Source organism: Camponotus vicinus, unplaced genomic scaffold (assembly GCF_025532165.1).
Source record: "Camponotus vicinus isolate PSW18456_S1 unplaced genomic scaffold, iyCamVici1.0 SCAF_12, whole genome shotgun sequence".
Taxonomy (NCBI): Eukaryota; Metazoa; Arthropoda; class Insecta; order Hymenoptera; family Formicidae; genus Camponotus; species Camponotus vicinus.
In genome coordinates this window covers 2,065,558-2,083,978 of record NW_028141948.1, presented here as the reverse complement: position 1 = coordinate 2,083,978, position 18,421 = coordinate 2,065,558, and the positions used below count along the sequence as shown (strand labels likewise).

At 41.3% G+C, this 18,421-nt stretch overlaps 1 protein-coding gene across 5 annotated transcripts in view; it reads left to right on the top strand.

Annotated features, from left to right (window-relative positions):
• The window catches only part of LOC145962479 (uncharacterized), a 129,891-nt gene that overhangs the window by 68,712 nt on the left and 42,758 nt on the right, over positions 1 to 18,421 (top strand). For 4 of the 5 annotated variants that reach the window (XM_083083538.1, XM_083083537.1, XM_083083539.1 and 1 more), the window contains 4 exons: positions 10,140 to 10,378; positions 13,678 to 13,904; positions 15,023 to 15,324; positions 15,618 to 15,895. In XM_083083538.1, coding sequence (XP_082939664.1) covers positions 10,140 to 10,378; positions 13,678 to 13,904; positions 15,023 to 15,324; positions 15,618 to 15,895 — 1,046 coding nt within the window. Of the gene's footprint in view, positions 1 to 2,963; positions 3,345 to 10,139; positions 10,379 to 13,677; positions 13,905 to 15,022; positions 15,325 to 15,617; positions 15,896 to 18,421 lie in introns of those variants that run through there. The other variant, XR_014435861.1, reaches the window with a different exon arrangement.

The window sequence follows — 18,421 nt, the reverse complement described above, 5'->3', positions numbered from 1 at the left end:
ATCGCCGGACGTGAAAGACACACGTTGTACCGTTTGCCTTTATTTATTCTCGCGTACCGAGATAAAGCTCACGAAGGGCCGTGCACGGGCTCGCGAAGCCGCGTCAATTGTGATCGGAAGAACGCTGACGAGGCGAATATGCTTGCTAGCTCCGAGTGAAATACACTACGCGACCTGCGCCAAGTGACCGCGACCGTCGGGAATCACATCCAGGGTCACATAACCGTTTCCCGATGACACTCGGTGAGTAATACATCACTCGAAATGATGCGTGCTGACGAGCACACGCGGCCAGTTTTGCCGCCGTTCTTCTATATAAGGATCATCCATTCGCACGTATCATTAACTTGGCTGAGGTCGCAGGTACCTCGATGACGTTTGACGGGGAGATGCGTAGCATTTTCTCGTATCGAATAGAAATTTAAACGCGCAATATACATACATCCAGCTCATAATATTATTAGCGACCGCTAGATGCGAATTTATGACAGGGATACAGAAAAATAAATGTTTTGCGCACATGTACGTTTATTGTCAAACGTATAGCTTTGTTAATTTCAAAAACTTTCTCGTATATTAATTGAAAATTTATATCCGTGCAAAAATAATTTATTGTGTCCTCAACAAAGAGACGAAATGAAATTCTTATACCTCGCGAAGGGAATTGACATTTATACATTATTTAGTGGAATTTTTGCTCTCCTCTGTCTCGCATCCCATACAAGGGAGAGAACAGGAGTTAGAGATGGCGAAGCAGGACACCGGATAGAATCAGGTACGTGGGTCGGGCAGAGGCCAGACTTAGACCGCGACGAGTCACCTGCGGTGTGACCGATGCGAGCCGTCAGCGAGCGCGCTCGCTATCATCTCACCGAGTCCCTGGCCTTCTTCGTCATCGTGCCTAATGCTAACTACTTGCCGGGACTCGGTAACGTACAGTCCCCTGCAAAAGTCTCGAATTTTCCGTTTCATAAAATTATGAATTCTGCAATCACATTAGAAGATGACATAAGGGGTTACGCTATAATATTTTTCTTCATCCCGTTTGACGAAATAATGCTTTCCGCGTTTGGTTTTTTTGTAGAGTTTAAGGATAAAGAGTGATTTAGTGGAATCTTGAGGCGGATGTTGGCGCGTTTCCTCAAGTTTTTCCTTGATATTACGCGAAGGAATCGTTTGCGCTAATTGCCGCTGGAACGGAAGAAGTCAAGCTCGCTACCATCCGCTGGCAACCTGTTGAGTCGAGCTTCATTGTCGAGATATTCCGTTCTTCGAGTCACCTGTGCCACGTGGCAATTAGCGGCACACATGTGCGGATACGGGAAAAATCAAGCTGATGATGAGCTGCGAGCGCGTTGATTCACGCTTATAATTGCTCGCGATAAAGAAGGTAAGGAATTACCTCGAGATTCGTATTTTCTATTACATAATTTGTTTGATTTTATAACTTTTTTAAATAATTTAAATTTGAGTTTGATTTTATAACTTCTTTAAATAATTTTATTCACCTATTTTTCGGCTTTATTGCAATTTTATTCGTTCGCGCGACGTCTTGTTTCCGCGCTTGTCGAAATATTTCTTCGCGTATTTCTTAGCGAGAACGTGTAATAGCCATGTTATTCAGTGATTTCTTACGTTAATTCTTCGTATGTACTTGGTTCGTCCGCCATATGGCGAAATGCCATCTCCGTGAACAAAAATGGAAAGCGCGATAGGGAACTCGTTTATCGATGCCACGGCGAGTTATGCGCGCGGCTCGACCTTTGATCGAGTAAAGTACCCGCTTCCAGTCCGTCGCTTCTTTTCTCATTCTTCTATCGTCACGCTCTGACCTTCTCGGTAACTTTGCAGGTGAGATAATCTAACGCTAATCGCTCATCGCACGCGTGATGTTACGCCGCATCCGCGCGCGATGCTCGTGTTTCATCCATCTTTCGAAAACATTCATTCCATTGTTTACTCCTTCGATATTTATCGACTTCAATTCCATTCTCAGCGAGCATAAATCTTCATTATTGATACGTGCATGCTAAAAATAATATCGAAAATCTTTTTATTTGCATTTCTTCGCAAACGTTTCCACGATAAATTTCATCCAAAGAAATTATTGTGTGCATGAAATAATGAAATTTGTATAATTTTTTACAGAAATTCTCCGCTTTTATATCCCGAAATTTTGACATGAAAATATCTTTTTTATACATCGTTGCAACGTGGTTCTTGGCAGCGAGAGAGACACGCAAAAGTAAGCGGCAGCAGCGAGTTGTCGCGACCGAGATGACTCGCGGTCAGCACTCGACCTTTGGTCGGCTTACGTATCCGACTTGTTCCTTCCTTCGTTCGTCAGCGCCAGCTTCCTCCTCTTCGCCTTCCACCTACATCTTTCCGCGCGAGAGGGAATCGTTCGCGCTAATCGCACCTCGCGCACGAGGCGACGAGGTCACGGCGCTCTTTGTTTGTCATCCGCCCGCAACCTGCCTCGCTCTCTCGTTAAACATACGTGTCCGGGAAGAAAAGAGACAGCTTCGGAGAGAAACGGTGCCAAGACGCGATGCACAATTGCGTTATGGAAGGTTTCCAGCCACGGCGGACACATTGATTCGATCTATCGCATGAATATTATTTTCTTCGTTACGAGAAAAAAAAAATTTACAATCTCTTCTGCGACGCGCACGAGAATATTTTAATTTTTCACGTGAATTGCAGTGAAAGAAAAGTAGGTTTAGGAATTTTATTCGCGTTTCTCTTCGAATGCTTGCGTACAATTTCGAGAAAACTATATATTTTTAAATGCCATTAATATTCTTGCGTTGTAAAATTTAATTCTAAAGAAAAATTAGCAAATTCTCCCATTAAAATTATAAAAGAAAAAAATGCGTTAAAGCTACAGAAAGAAAGGAAATATTTTCGAGATTTTTTAAATCTTGAAGAGCTTCTCATTCCATATAATAAATGCATTTTAGAAAAGAATGTATGCTGCTGCGTGGAATAGAGGGATCGCCGATCGAAAGACGAGGAACGAGGAACAAAGTTCACGGCAACGGGGACGATGGCGACGTTGAAGTTGAAGTTGAAGAGGTGTCCGGGAGAGGACTCGGTGGAATGACCCCGCGGATCGTATTGTAAGCGCGTACGTGTCCCTCGCGGAGGGTAACATATGCGTGATGGCCTGCGAAAGCTACGTCACGCAGGAACGCACCTCGACTCCCTCTCCTCTCTCTTCCCTCGTGCCCCTTTCTCGGCGTGTGCTCTCTTCTCGAGTTTCCTTGTCTTTCTTCCTCGCGTAGGGTACGGAGGTCACCGCTCGCCCATTGCCACCGGCGGATGCGGCCAAGCGGCGAACCGCAGGAAGAATATCTTCTTCTTCTTGAACCCCCGGAATTTTCTTCATCCTCGTCCAGAGGTAAAAAAAAAAAGAAAGGTTCAACGAAAGAAAGCAAACTTGCCTTCTTTATATTTCTGTATATTTTTAAGATGATTCGCAGAGCGAGTTTCCCATGAATATAAAATCTAACGATATTAATTCTGAAGAATAAATTACCGTTGGATAAATCGATATTGATTTTTTTTTAAATTTAATCGTCGAATTATGATATAAAAGAATTATAAGGTCTCATTACGCTATGCGCGTATGCTAATCGATGCTAAGTATGCATCGACGTGTATCTGGTGTCCCCTCGATGCAATCCTTCGACATCGAGCTGTGACAACCTGACCTGCTTGCAGGTGCGCGACCCTGACGACCGTACAGTGTCACCATCGCCGCAGTGTCTTGGCGAGCGACCATAAAAGACCAAGCATCACGCGTCAAAGAAGGAGACAGAGGGGAGAGGGACGCGCAGACAAATCGTAAAAAGAAAAGACAAAAGGTGCAATATAAGACGTTTGAAGCCATGTATGCGGCTGTACATGGAAATCGCGTTGGAAATTTTCCGGTTGCGAAGCAAGCAAAGAAGGATAGAAGCCTCGCGCACATATAAATATATCGATCTCTCCAAAGGAACGCGTCTTTTTCTATATTCCATGCAAAATGTCACTTCAGGTGCTCGCGAATTATTTCTTTTTTTCAACACAATTTTATTCCGCGGAGGCTGTTTACAGAATTCTGACAATCAAGATGTATTACCTACCGTACAGAACCCACAGAAAAAGAATCGCAGAGACTGAAAATGACGGATCTATAAATCACGCTAAGACGTAGCGAGGGACGAGCAGGTATACGAGAGGAGGATGCAACGTGGAGCTCTGAAGAGCGATGTATGGACCATGTGCACCGGTCGTGCACGTTAGCGAACGGCCCGACAAATACAACGGGAGCTAATTAGTTGCAGGAATGCATCGGCGCACAGGCATCGCGTTCCTACGTAAAGTCGAACACGCGGTGACTCCTAATAAGACGCAATCGTATCGACGTCACGCGACCTTCGGGCCGCGCCATGGCTATTGCCGCCTCTCGGCAGTTGCTGATGCCGCTGCTACTTACATTGCTGGCTATAAATCGCCACGTACCCCCTGCTCTTCCCCCCTGCCCCCCCGAGCCCCCCAGGTCGGCTAATAAACGCTTGCGCCTCACGTGAACACCATTGTGCGTTTCATGAGAGGCCTCCCACTTGAAACAGCTGTTTCGACCGTTCTCCGCATGCGGCCCAAGGTTACGCGTTGAAGGGACAAAGACGAAGCGATTTCGCTCTGGTCGTTATCGATCGAAAGGATCGATGAACAAGAGGAGCGCCGCGCGCGGTCTCGGAACTTGAAGGATCACAGCTGAGACGACGCTGTTCTTCGTCAAGTGTCAATGGGCGATGAAGGAAATCATCTCTTTTAGAATCTTTCCATGTGTTCAGTTTACCTGCCTTGATTCCTTGCGGAAATGAAACTCGCCGTTTTCGGCGCATTATCAAACGATTCGCCTGAAATTTCATAAACGTCACGTAACGACCTATCTCCGTCTCTCTCCGTCCCGATTACACGTTATACCTGTCTACCGCAAGATCCAATTCCGCGTGATAGCGTCGCTCCTTCCATGCGAACACCTTCCTCAAGGTTACTCCCTCGCTCGCTCGGGGGGGCACCCTCGTAATCGCCAACGAGACTCGCGCCAAGCGTGCGTAGGTGTATCTGCACGCACGCGTGCGCACACACGCGCATAGATAGAGCGAGGAGCGTGTGCGGGCGCAGTCGCTACTGCATTATGCATTAGTCATGATTACAAAGTAAGTGGCGAGCTCGTAGCGCGTCTGTAGTAATGACGGCGTATTTGCGGTGCTTATGATTTTCCACTTGAAATGGGCATAACCCGCTTTAATGGCCAAGCGCGGGGCGGCCCTCCCGGTCGCGCATAACTCATGGCGGGTTTACAGCAGCCGGGAAGAGAGATCCGGCAACGACCGCGTGCTTGCTGACGGCGTTGATCGTGTTAACGCCACGACAGTAATCTCTTCCTCCCCCTCCTCGGTCTCCCGCGCGCGCCGGACCGGCCTTTAAAGGTCGTCATGGACGATAGGTATTATCCTTGCGAACGCTTTCATATTGCCGGTGTGTCTTAATTATTTTGACACCAGGAAATTGGCGCCATTTTGTGTGGCGTTTTTTCAGAATAATTTTCGAGGCTTTATCTTAATTTTGGAATTTTCTTCTCTCGTTTCTCTCGAGAGGATATCGCATTTTATTTATTGGTACATAATGTATACGAAAAAAAGGTATTTTTAGTATCGATTTTAGTTTATTAATATTCACATTTTTTTAATAACTATAATTTATGTTATATCGTATAATGTTAGTTAAACGCATAACTTTTAGCGAATTTAGAAAAGTTATGATGGAGCAAGGACCGTAGAAATGGCGATCATTATCTTTGCATCGTGATGATAGTTTTGATCTATCTTCGAGTCATTTGCGATCTTTAAAGGCCGTTGAAGTCAATTACAATTATTTGCTACTAGACAGAGCAATAAAGTAGACGACAATAAATCGTTGCGGTAAATCAGTGGTAATTAATGACACAGGTAATGGAGAAAAAATTTCACATTCGTTATGGACTTGTATATCGATGATTGTAATTTCTTCTGAGAAACAATCTTATATTATAATGTTTTATTATTAAGAAATACAAATCTTTTTAAAATTGGATAAATTATTAATTTTTTTGAAGAAAGATGTTTAAGTGTTATGTAATTTAACTTTTTCGATTAATCATTAAAGCTCATCAAAGCATCAAAGCTCGATACATTTTTAAAAAAATTACTCAATTCGATATCTTTCTCTTAGAAAGACGCAATATATATCTTATTGTGGCGAGAACGAAAAAATCAAAATATTCTTGATTTCGCAAGATGAAATAGCTCGCGATACCATTGAAATTATTTGACTCAGCAAGATTTACCGATCCCGGAGATAATCCTCGTCTAGGGAAAAAAGTGGAAGCCCCCATTCAGCATCCTGTCGAAGCGCCACGCACGATCGCGAGAAAAAAGTCGAGCGTATGAAAAAGAGGAGGACAAAAAGAAATGATGAGGCTTCTCGCTGCGGTAGCTCGTAATGATGGGCTGCGCGCCGCGTGAGCCGGCTTGATCGTTCATTAAGCGTCGAGCCGACCCCGGATGCGGACGTACGCGACTATACGACGTGCGTACACGCGCGCCTCACGCACGCGGGCCCAGCCTTGCCGAGGCCAAACGGAAGAAACGTCACGTATACGCCCGCATCCGGTCTCCAGCGAGACTATCGAAAACTATGAGACTATCGTAAAAAAAAAAGAGAGTTAAATTGAACGGTATTCTTTTATAAAATATAAAATACAAATGTTGTATTAAAGATATTTTTAATTTTAGATTTATTTTTATAGTGAAAAATTGTGGGAAAAATGTTTGCATCATTTAATTAATAATATTATATATTTTTGTAGTCTATTAAATTTTCTATCGACTACTGTTGACTGTTGGCAGATTACGATAAAATTGCAGCAACGCACTTGCACCGACTTTGCCGTATCACACATCGTATGAGAACTCACGTTGATGTATCCTTGAGTCATCCATCGAACAATGCATCGCGCGGAAGCGTCGAAGTGACGTTTGTATCCGGATGTTGGATGCTGGGTCGATCTGAGAGCTCGCGTTGCCCGACTTTCCCGGTTCGCCTCTATCTCGCCCGCGGGATCGTGGAAAAATTCTCAGCTCGGTGAAATTTCTGAAACTCTTAACGCGAGAATAATTAACGCCGACCTCGGAGGGAACAGAGGTCCTCCGGCTTTATTTCCGTCGCGGCGGCAGTCGACTACGAACCGCGACCTCGAAGGTCAATTCGTTTTAGCCGCGGTCGCGCCGGATAATTTATGACTACGGTGTTCGCTATTACTACGAGTTCCTGGTGTCCCATCTCGCTGTCTTCTCGGTGGCTTTCTTTCTCGCGGAACCTGTCTCGCCCGGGAACGAAATAGTTAACCGAGCAGCCTCGCTAAAACCGGTAAATTACACGCGTGTCTTGATAAATGCGGCATTAAGATAAAATCAGAAGCGCAAAACTACTGTTTGCGGTAAGATTATCGTTTCTTTCCCTCCTCGACGCTTTGCACGTCGTACTTTCTACTTTCTATTAATTGCAGCCGAGATTCGGCTACAATTTGGGTTTTATTTCGCGTAAAACGATGTATTATTTTGTACGAGACGCCAAAGTGTCGCGATGCAACCCTGACTCATGCTTTCGTCGACCGACGAGTAATCTTGACGTACGGACTTCATGGAGCGGGCATTGTCAAGAAATACGTGCGTTGCATGTTAGTTCATTTTAACACGTCGTTACGATATTTCACACTCAGACCTTGCGTGGTTCTCAGTATTATCACCGTAGATATCCCGCTGCTGTAGCCTCTTTCGTTTACGTGCAGCCAAGTCTCCTGGCAAATTCTTTGGGACGAATAACATTTATTGGAAACTATCTGACTGCGAAACTTTTTTTTACGAAAGACGATGTGTTTAGAAATATATTGTTGCTCGTTTTTGAAGAGAGAAACATTTATTTAAGTTTCTTCTTTTCGAAACAAGTTCTTATAAAGACTTTTGTAATCTCCTACAAAAAATCGAATATCTCACAGATTGTTTCTACAACGTATTAATTTGATTATATTTTATCTACATATTTATCTCTTTTTTTTGAAAATAAATACATATTTATCTCTTTTTTTTGAAAATAAATAAATCGTACGACAATCGTAGGAATCTTTTGCGTGTCTCTGTGAATTCGAACTTAACTATTTTCGCGAGTGTAGGTGCAGATAATTTTTACACGACTATGCAAATATCGTCAAACTCAACTTGGACGATAAAACGTGCTCGGACGATCTTTAAACAATGGCTTCCTCCCTTGGAAGTTTCCAAAGTGTCGTTATTTGTGGATACATGTGTCATTTGTCGACGCGCTACCATCGACATAAAACTCGCGAAGAAACAACGTGAGAAAATGCGAGGAAGAAATTTTTTGCTGCGTAAAATTGATGAAAAACATGACATTCTTGGAATGAATTTTTTAGAATTTTTTATCGTGAACGTTGCGACAATAACAACTTGTTATTCTTGGTCAATTAGAAATTTATATTCGAGAAATTTGAAATCCGTGTTTCTCAACACGTCATGATTTCAACAACTTCATTAACTGCGCATTTTTCACCAACATACATTTTATATTTTCTGCTTTGCTGTATATTTAATAGGGTACTATAAAACCCAGCACTCCACAAATTATTGACACGATGTGACGTCATTCTAAAATTCATTAAAGTTAATGAAGTCGTGCTCCAAAATCTCTTATCGAACGTGACATTTATAGCATCGTTCCATCATTCTCGTTAGCAATCAATTCGTCGATCAAACGATGCGTGCAATGTTTGTTGCCCGCGTAGTCTCCAATTTTATAACTATTCTTTTATGACGAGATACGTGAAGAGAGAAGGCGGCTTTGAACGTCGAGAGACCGGGAACGGTCTCCCCGCTAGCAAATAGTGCTTAATGGAATTTTTATGGGCAGTTGTAAATATTTTAACTCGAAATAATGAAGACATTTGATAGTATCATAGAAATGGCTTTTACGATCGCTACCCTCGCCTGTATCTCGCTGCGAAGCCGCTTCCACAACCGGATTGGAGAATATAACGCGATAACAGCTGAGCACAGCCTGCCTGGAAGTGTTAACTCTAGGCATTATAAAAATAATCACAATGTGTCTGTTAGTGTATGTCCGATATCGCTTTATTGCGAGAAAATTTCTGCCGGGGAATTTGTATTTATTTTCAGCTATTGCGAGTCAATACCTTGATTATACTATCCGATAAAAATTTGGCAAATGAATCAGTTAATTTAAAATAAATTATATTCTTTAATATACATTTTGGCAGATGGATAAAAAATATTTTATTGCGCAAAAATATTTGTCATCTAATGAAACTCGTTTGGTCGCACGCGAAGATGATGAGTAAAAAATAACGGAGCACACCGGGTGCGGAAAGAGCTCCGAAGCTCTCGTATGTTTCGCGTTGTTGGCATTAAACCGCGGCCGATCGTATCGGACGGCAAATTCGGCGACATGGACGAGTTACTGCCTCCATAAAATTCCAGGCGTTTAACGATGACAAGAATTTATCGGATATTTTAGGCAGTGGACAGTGACCCCCACGATTCTCCTCGTTCCCCGCGCCTTTTCGGCGCTCGATCCTCCCCTCGGTCTCTGATCAAGGCAGAAGATAATGGCGCCAGGACGGGACCATTTATTGAGCGTAAATCTCCCGTGCCGGTGGCTAGCGCCGCCACCATGTGTAATTCTACGGGGTTATCTCTCTTAACGTATTTCACTTGAATTTCCGGCGGCGAAAGATGCCGTTTACACGACGCGATGTTCCGAGAGCTTTACGATGTAGCGTAAAAATTACGTTTCATTACGAAACCGAAGCCATTCCGCGAGAAATAAACGCTCGACATAAAGTCGCTGAAATTTTCTGAACTCAAAACCATCTTGTGTCTTAAGGATATCTTGAATTTTTTCTGTACAACTTGATGAAGCAAATAAAATAAAATAAAATATTCTTGTCAAAAATTCGTACACTTTTAATCTTTTCTAGATCGAGCTAATGATATATCTATGACTTCCAGGTGAGGTGTCGGGCGAAAACGTGTCCGCGGGCACGGGACCAGCACGTGGCGGTGATCGTGGAGAAGCGGCGGATTTAGGTACGCACTCGGAAAACAACGACGGGGCCACCCTGGCAGCGAACACAGCGGTCGACGCCAGGGGCGGAAGCCCTCAGGGTGCCCACCTGTCCGGTGCGGCGACCCCAAGACCGCCAAGGGGTAGAAGGCGGCAGAATCAGAATGGCCTCGACACCACCCAAGTAAGTGGAACTTTTTATATTTGCCGCTATTTTTAGTTATACTAATTATTATACGAATATATTTAAAATATTCTCAGATCTCGAATAATATTTGCTCCTCCTGCTCATTCCCTTCACGAAAAGATTCATGATAGATGTTTGGAGTTAAATTTTGACACGGTACACAAAACTTCTACGCACACATAGGTAAACACAATCTTACTACTATATATTGACGTAGAGTGACTGAATTTTTATTTATTTTTTTTTCGTTCGTCGCGAGAAGGACGCGAGATTTGTTGTACAAATTTTTCGAGAGACGCGTCGCTTCTTCCGTGAAGTGTAGTGTTTGAGCACTTGGGGACACGTGCGCTAGTCCGGGGAGATATCCTCGACGAGAGAGTCCATCGCTCCTGCTGGCCGAGCGGTAGCTCGTACACGTGTACACGAAGAGTCCCGTTCAAAACCAACCATGCAGCAACTATGTCAACCGCGTCGAAAGCCGCAGTGTCATTCCGCCGTTGACATCCGTCGACCCGTTCGACGCTTCTGTAAACGACTTGAGCGAAAGAAAAGAAGAGGAGAAAAAATGAAAGAGGAGCCTTTGCTGGCTGTGCTTAGCAGTGCTTAGAGCCATGATGGTAAAAAATTGATGATCATCGATAGAAAGAATAGCGTTCGTGACACGCGAGAATTTCTCCTCGCTCAGGTTCGTAGACCGTATGACTGGAAAGATCTTCGAAGAATAGTAGCAACTCGAGAAATTAATCCCCCGCGCGCGGCAAGCATCATCCTGATTTATTAACTTTTGGTATCGAGAATCCGCTGGAGTAAATCAAACGAGTCAATAAATACGAATGAAAGGATTAATTCTCTCTCGCTTGAAAAATACAATCTGGAAAAAAAATTAGACATACTCGATAAGAATCCTATAGAAAATATGTGTGTAATATTTCAAACTTAATATCAAAAAATATTATTTCTACACAATTTAACTATTTTATTGTAATAATATCTTTGTTGTATAATTATATAAAAAAAAACAATCTAAAATCTATTCTATAAAATTATTCTTTGTTAATTTACTCCAAAATTATTCTGTTTATCTCTTGCACTGCAATCGAGTAGAATCTATTATTTTATTTAAAAAAGATTGCTTTTTTTTATTCTATTTCGCGTCAGCGATCGCTACCTCTCGCCTTCGCGTATTTTCTCTATCGAGACCCGAAGGTATCGCCGAGCAAACCTCTATTCGAAACGTAGGTATATACGAGATCGTGTCTGCGTCGTGAGCCTGAAGCGATCCCTTGTCAGGAAGAGGTCCGGAGGCGAGAAAGAGATTTACCGTGGTCTCTCTGTGTGAGAGAGCGGCCACGGAGCTCTCGGGGACCCTATTCTACGCCAATCGACTCTCGTTCTTCTTAGTGTCACGGCGCTCGCTCTCTCGCCGCGCCGCCGAAGAGGAGTCAACTCTTACGCCACGCGTTACCTTCATTACCATATCTCAGATGCAATCTGTTCCCGGGAATTAATGCACCCGAGATATTTCCTGCCGCCTCGGATCTTACCCGGAGCGAAACGTCGTATCCGTGCGCTGCAGCTGCCGACGAGTATCCCTCACGAAGGCGTGGTCCGTCGTTGATTCGTCCCGAGAGAAACAGTATTTTTCTCACACATATGAATAAAGATCGTTTATTAATTTTTAAATAAAGTCGCATGCAATCATTGACATCTGAATAGATAGACGGAGCATTAGCTATCGATTAAGACGAGAGGGGCTTTGATATTCGCGGTAAGAGGGGATTCTATGAACTTTGGTTGAATTCGGTTATTCCCGATAATGATCGGTTAATAATTCGACTCCAACTTCTTTCATTAACATCAAAGTTCAGCTCACATGTATTGTGCGAAGTTGTGTTGTGACTAATGTCATATTATTTTTATATTTATATTTATTATATTATTTTTAAATTTATATATATTATTTAATATTATTTAATATATATAATATATATATATTTATTTATTTATATATTAAATAATATATATAAATAATATTATATATATACACATATATATATGTGTGTGTATATACGTATATATATGTATATATGTATATTTTATATATATTATTTTCATATTATTTTTATATTTAGCGGCGTTAGCGATTTTCTCTAAATAAACACTCTTTAAACATTTCTGTGAAAATCTAGTTGAGAATCGATGATGTCAATGGAATCGTCACGTAATGTCAAATTGTGCCGAATAGTCGAACGTTGACGGAATTAACCAAAGTTCATGCACTTCCCCCTTACTGCATTTATCAGTTACCCCTCTCAAAAGGCTCCGTCTATTCAGATGTTAATGCATGCAATATATCGATCGTATGATAATCCGTGGCGCGGTGGAAAATGACGTTTTTTATCACAGAAAATAGAGATTTATAATAATAATTATTAATTGTAATTTTTTTAATAATTATTTTTTTATTAATTATTGTCTCTAGTATTTATTTTTAATTCATTGTAATTAATATTTGTATTGCATGTATAAAAGTATAAGAAAAGAACTAGATTCATTAGAATTGGAATATATATTTTTCGATTAATCAATTATTACATTTCGTATAAATTATATTGAATATTTTTATAATATAAACATAATAAAACTACTTTCCTAATTTCATGTAAAGGTCGATACGTAGCTGTGATGCGTAGCTAAAGTTGTTTTTCTTGTAAGTTGTATTGTTGAATGTTACGTCCTTCAATATTCAAACATGAGACACGACACTAGTAAAGATAGTAAGATTATTGTTATTGCGGATAAGAGATGAACAATTCGTAGACGTGCCGATGGCAACTTTACGTGAGGACACTTGAGAGTTCAAATTTTATTAATCGTACATGCGTCATTTCGCAAAATATATGTATGACTCAAGCAACAGAAGTTGAAAAATTGAAAAAATATAATAAACTTTTTATAATAAAAAAATAGAGACATTTACACATTAACTATTTATATAAATATTTTAAATATCATATTAAATTTACAATAAAATATCGCTTATATATTAATTTAATTTTTAGTAAAAAAAATGTTTATGCATGAAAGCATTAATAATTTGTACTTCTTAATTAAATCAAGTAATATTAAATGTATACTTCCGTTACACTTGTCCTCATCTTCTGCTAATTAGTACTGCTGTTTATACTCGTTCTTTTTATTGCCGGTTAATTGCTCCATATTCCTTTTCTCATTATTACATCCGGTTGCGCATGGCGAGGTCTCGTTTAAAGAAGGGCAATCGTATCGCGCTGCAGGTTAAAACAGAACGACTCACGCCTGACAATAACTCGACATCGTCGAGGAGCGTGACGCCTTCTTCGTCGAGTCATCCGGGGACGCCGCCAAATGCTACGCCTTTGGGAGGACCCGAGGGTCCACCGCCACCCCATCACCTCAAGCACATGGAACAGATGATGGGGCGAAATTATAGCGATTTCATGAGAAGTCTCGCCGCCAAATACAACAATGCCAACCCCAATGAGTAAGTCTTCTTCTTTTATTGATTTTTTGCGATAGAATTATATTTCTCATATTATGAGTATTGCTCGCAGAATTACTATAATAATGATACAACAAAAAATAATATTAATTGCAAAAAAGTAAAAATATAAAAATGTAAAAATGGTTCAAATGATACAAATCAAATAAAAAGCAAAAGAAGGCTAGGAACCAAAGACGCAGGTAAAATTATTTATCTTACATACAATAAGAAGCGCAAAAATATATGTTTAAAATGTACTGTCGACAACGTTTCGACCCTGCTCCTGGGTCCTTTTCAAAGTCAAATAGGAAAAACATAATATTACTATACATTAATCATAATATATTATTAGTATCACGCATCATTAATCATAATATATTATTATCACGCACCATTACCTGCGTCTTTGGTTCCTAGCCTTCTTTTGCTTAATATTAATTGCAATATGAATATTTTCTGATTTTATTTTCTATTTAATCAATTAAGAATCGACGTATAATTGTTACTTGTTTATCATCTTATCGATTCTACCGTAAAATTTATCTTATATGATTGAAGGAAAATAATTTCACAAAATCGTCTTCAAATATTTTGTCGAAACATGACATGCAGTATATTGACTTTCGTCGATTGATGAAGACCGCGAGATGTTGCTGTAAAAAAATGGAGAGACTTGAAGGCTGAAAATAGATGATTCAAGTGATTAAGATTCGTAAGACGCAGAGTAACCGAGAGATCCGATGTACTCTCGCATAAAACCGGTTGTCCGTTTGCGTCGTACGTTGACTTTCGGCTTTGTAGCTTCTAACACTTGTTGGAAGCAGATCAGATGAATACTTAATTGATCAGTTAAACATCAAACAGATTCTAGCACAGCGATGCTCACTCTCCTTGACATTTGAAGGAGAAAGTTTGATAATTCCCTGCATGTCTATTTGCATCTTGTCATATTTAATCGGTACGTTCATCGAATTTGGGGATTAGGAAAGAAAAGTATCTCGCATCTCTTCGTCTGACAGTTTATTAGGAATTATAATATATTTTTCTTTCAAATAATTTTAAGAATATTCTAAAAGAATAATAAAAAAAGTTAAATTGAGGTCGATTGATTGTTTCAGTTACTTCAGTACGTCAAGGAATGGATATCCTCCGGGCTTAGATCCGAGGTTTCCGGCCTTCAAGACCGCTGCGACGCCATTTGTTGGTCTGATGGCGCCTTTAGGGGCACCGCAACCACCGACTGTTCCGACGACCTCGCCTCTCTCCAACAAAGATCCGAAAGAACAGAAACAGGATAGTCTCTTTGGCAATCCTGTATTCCCGCCTATGATCGATATGTCTTCTACTCAGGCTCTTCTTCACATGGTGCGCACTGCTAATGCGGCTCAAAACGCTGCTGAATTGGAGACATACCTCAAAGGCAAGTGTCAAAAAAATAAAATGTTCTCCGAAAAGTCCCATTTATCCGTCATTCGCAATAATTATTCTCCAATTATTTTTTAACTTTCTTATTTTTTACTACATGTTCTTAATTATTTAATATTTAAAAGCAATTGAGATACGTTCTTAAGAAAATTAAGAAAAAATTAATTCTGAAATTAATCAAAGTATACATAAATAAAAAATATTGCGTAGAATCGGTGCACCTTTTTATCATGTGCCATGTCAATAAACAACTATGATTAACAACATTTCGTTGGATTTGATACGCAGGTGCGAACAAAAGAGACGCGGGAGTGACGAGCCCTTTGGATCTTTCGAGTCCCGGTGGCTTCGCGCCTCGCAAGCGGCAAAGGCCGGAAACAAGGAGATCCGAAAGCGTGTCTCCCAAGCCGAAACCTACCGCGAGACCAATCACACCTCCACCAGTCAGATGTCCGACGCTTTACGCTCACATGCCCTGCGGCGACGGACAAGCCGTGAATCGCTGGACCATCGAGGATGTCGTCAATTACGTCTCGTCGATCGACATCTGCGCCGAGTACGCACAGGTAAGTCGAGGAAAATTTTTCTTACCTCACGATGCGATTTTCTGCAAGGAAAATCGCAGATGATGTCATTGTTCGTGCATGCAACGAAGCAAAAATTCTAATAGCGCAAGAGAGCGTGCGATTGATTCTCGATTGTTGTTGAAAGCCGACATTTCTCAGTAGATTCCTTCGCGATAATTTCACTCGAGAGAAATATTTCTATAAATTTAAAAGAAAAGAGATATTTACGAAAAATAACATAACAATCAACCTTAATAATTTATAACGATTACAAGAGACTCGTTTACTCATAAAAAAAATACCGTATAAAATTTCAGTCGTCATGCGTGAAATTCTGTATTGGATATGTGTCTGCTATTTTTAATTGCTTTCGAAAGTCAACCCCGTAATGACGCGCGCGTTACGGTCCATCGCGCAATATCTTCTCGAGGCAGCAAAGCGATCTAGAAGGCTTTGAATGACCTGACATCAGTCAATCCAGACAGTCTGACATTAGCGAGTAGGGAGAGACGGCGCGCCACAACTACGAGAGTTCTATAATGACCCCTCGAAGCTAACGTCGACCCTCCACCCCCTCTCTAGTTTATAGCATCTATACTTTCTCCTCCTGTTCTCTCTCTCTCTCTCTTTCTTTCTCTGAATCTGTTTCTTTTCTCTCTTTATTTCTTTACCGTTTGAAGACGAAATGCGCTCGCAAACATGATCTCGCTTCTTGCAATGATAGTTTTTATGAACCGCTTAACATTCTCCATCTCCGGGAAAGCCGTGGGCACGACCGTTGATCTTTGGGTGTCCACTGAAATTATTCGCGATCACATACTCATTCGATTTAAACGTTTCCGCTCATTTTCCTCTATTTAGAAGCGCGTAATTTCGCTAGACAGTAACGACCTTTCGTCGCAAAACTGGGGCGCGGTCCACTTTCTCGGGCCCGTCCTTACCCGCGATCGTCGAGAGCTGTACGATGAATGGTTTCATAATTCGCGATAAAACGGAGAGATGTAATTACCGAGCTGCTGCCTGGTAGACGCAAATTGATTAATTATAGATAACCTGACACGCTTATCTCGCACGTACACGATACGATCTTCTATTTCGCGAATCGACGATGTCACGGAGCCCTCGAACCGCGCCACTCCTCGCCGACTTCGTGACAGAAGTTATTCCTCCGGCTGTCACATCGTTCACTCACACCTGACAGAGAGCAAGAATCATGACTTCACCGCGATAGAAAAATTCCTCATCCGTGTCACGAGAGTCGCAATTTCCTCTCACTTTACTTTGGGAAGTTATTTCGCAATGAGAAGCGAAGATAAACGTGCATTCAGCCTAATAAAAATATTCCATGATTATTATATACGTCGATACCAAACTTTTGAAAAATCTTTGATGATCGAACACGTCCGATATATTTATTAATAAGCTCGTTTTAACGAGGGAAATTCACTGATCCGCGTCGAAATTAAATTCGCTCACGTCGCGGTACCCAATTTTGCGGTATCCTTCGCGAGATAAGAATCGATGCCGCGTCGTCTCGAGGCTCGCATAAAGTCTCGGTGGTATTCTGCGACGAGGTTCACCGAGAAGAGCGGTCCTTGAAGATCTCTCTTATCTATATATGCTCTCATGGTTGGCCCTCGTCATTCTTGAATCGAGTCGACGGCTGATCGAAGCACTCGAGGACCCCTCCGACCCCTTCCACCGCCGCCTCGGCGTTCGATTACATTCGAGTATTCATGAATATGCATGACGGGAGGTGGGCGCCCGCGCAAAAATTTACGGCCCTGACAGTCTGACGTTTCGAGGACCGCGACTGCGTTCGCGCGAACGAGCATCCGAACGGGGCCTAACGATAGCCGAGGATAATCGAAACTGACGTGCCCCCGGGGACCTCGCTACACTTCTCGAGAGAATCGCTGTTCGAAAGGAATCTTGGTACCGTCGTTCCTCGCTCCTTGTAAGCACATATGCGGAATAAGAGTTGATAATGATTTTACGAGTGAATTAATGAATTTTTTTTTAGCGATATATTAAAATATATATTACATGTAATACATATTATGTAATACATATAATATTGCGTATATAAGATTCGATCATATGATTAATCACCTCAGAAGATAATGTCGTGAAAATGGCGATAATTAATGTGAATGTAAATTAATGACGCAATTTATGCGTTTGTCTGTTATTAATGTTCGATTTAATGCGAATACATATAACGATCACGCGAATACGCAATATTAGATCGTTAAAATACGTAAAAGTGAAATCTAAATAAATCGTTTAAGGTTCATAAAGCGGAGCCATAATATCCTCTGTGCGCGATCGTCAATTACATTTGAATATTTTGCACATGCAATATTTGATTCCATTATTTCCACGTGAATTTCGAGTGCAAAGAGCACGATCTCGACTCGAGTAGCTCTTGGAATTATGGCATCGATACTAATCTAAAAGGACAGAAAAAAAGATGCCGTCAATCGAACGGCAAGAACGATCCTTCCGTAAATCGACTCGAATTAT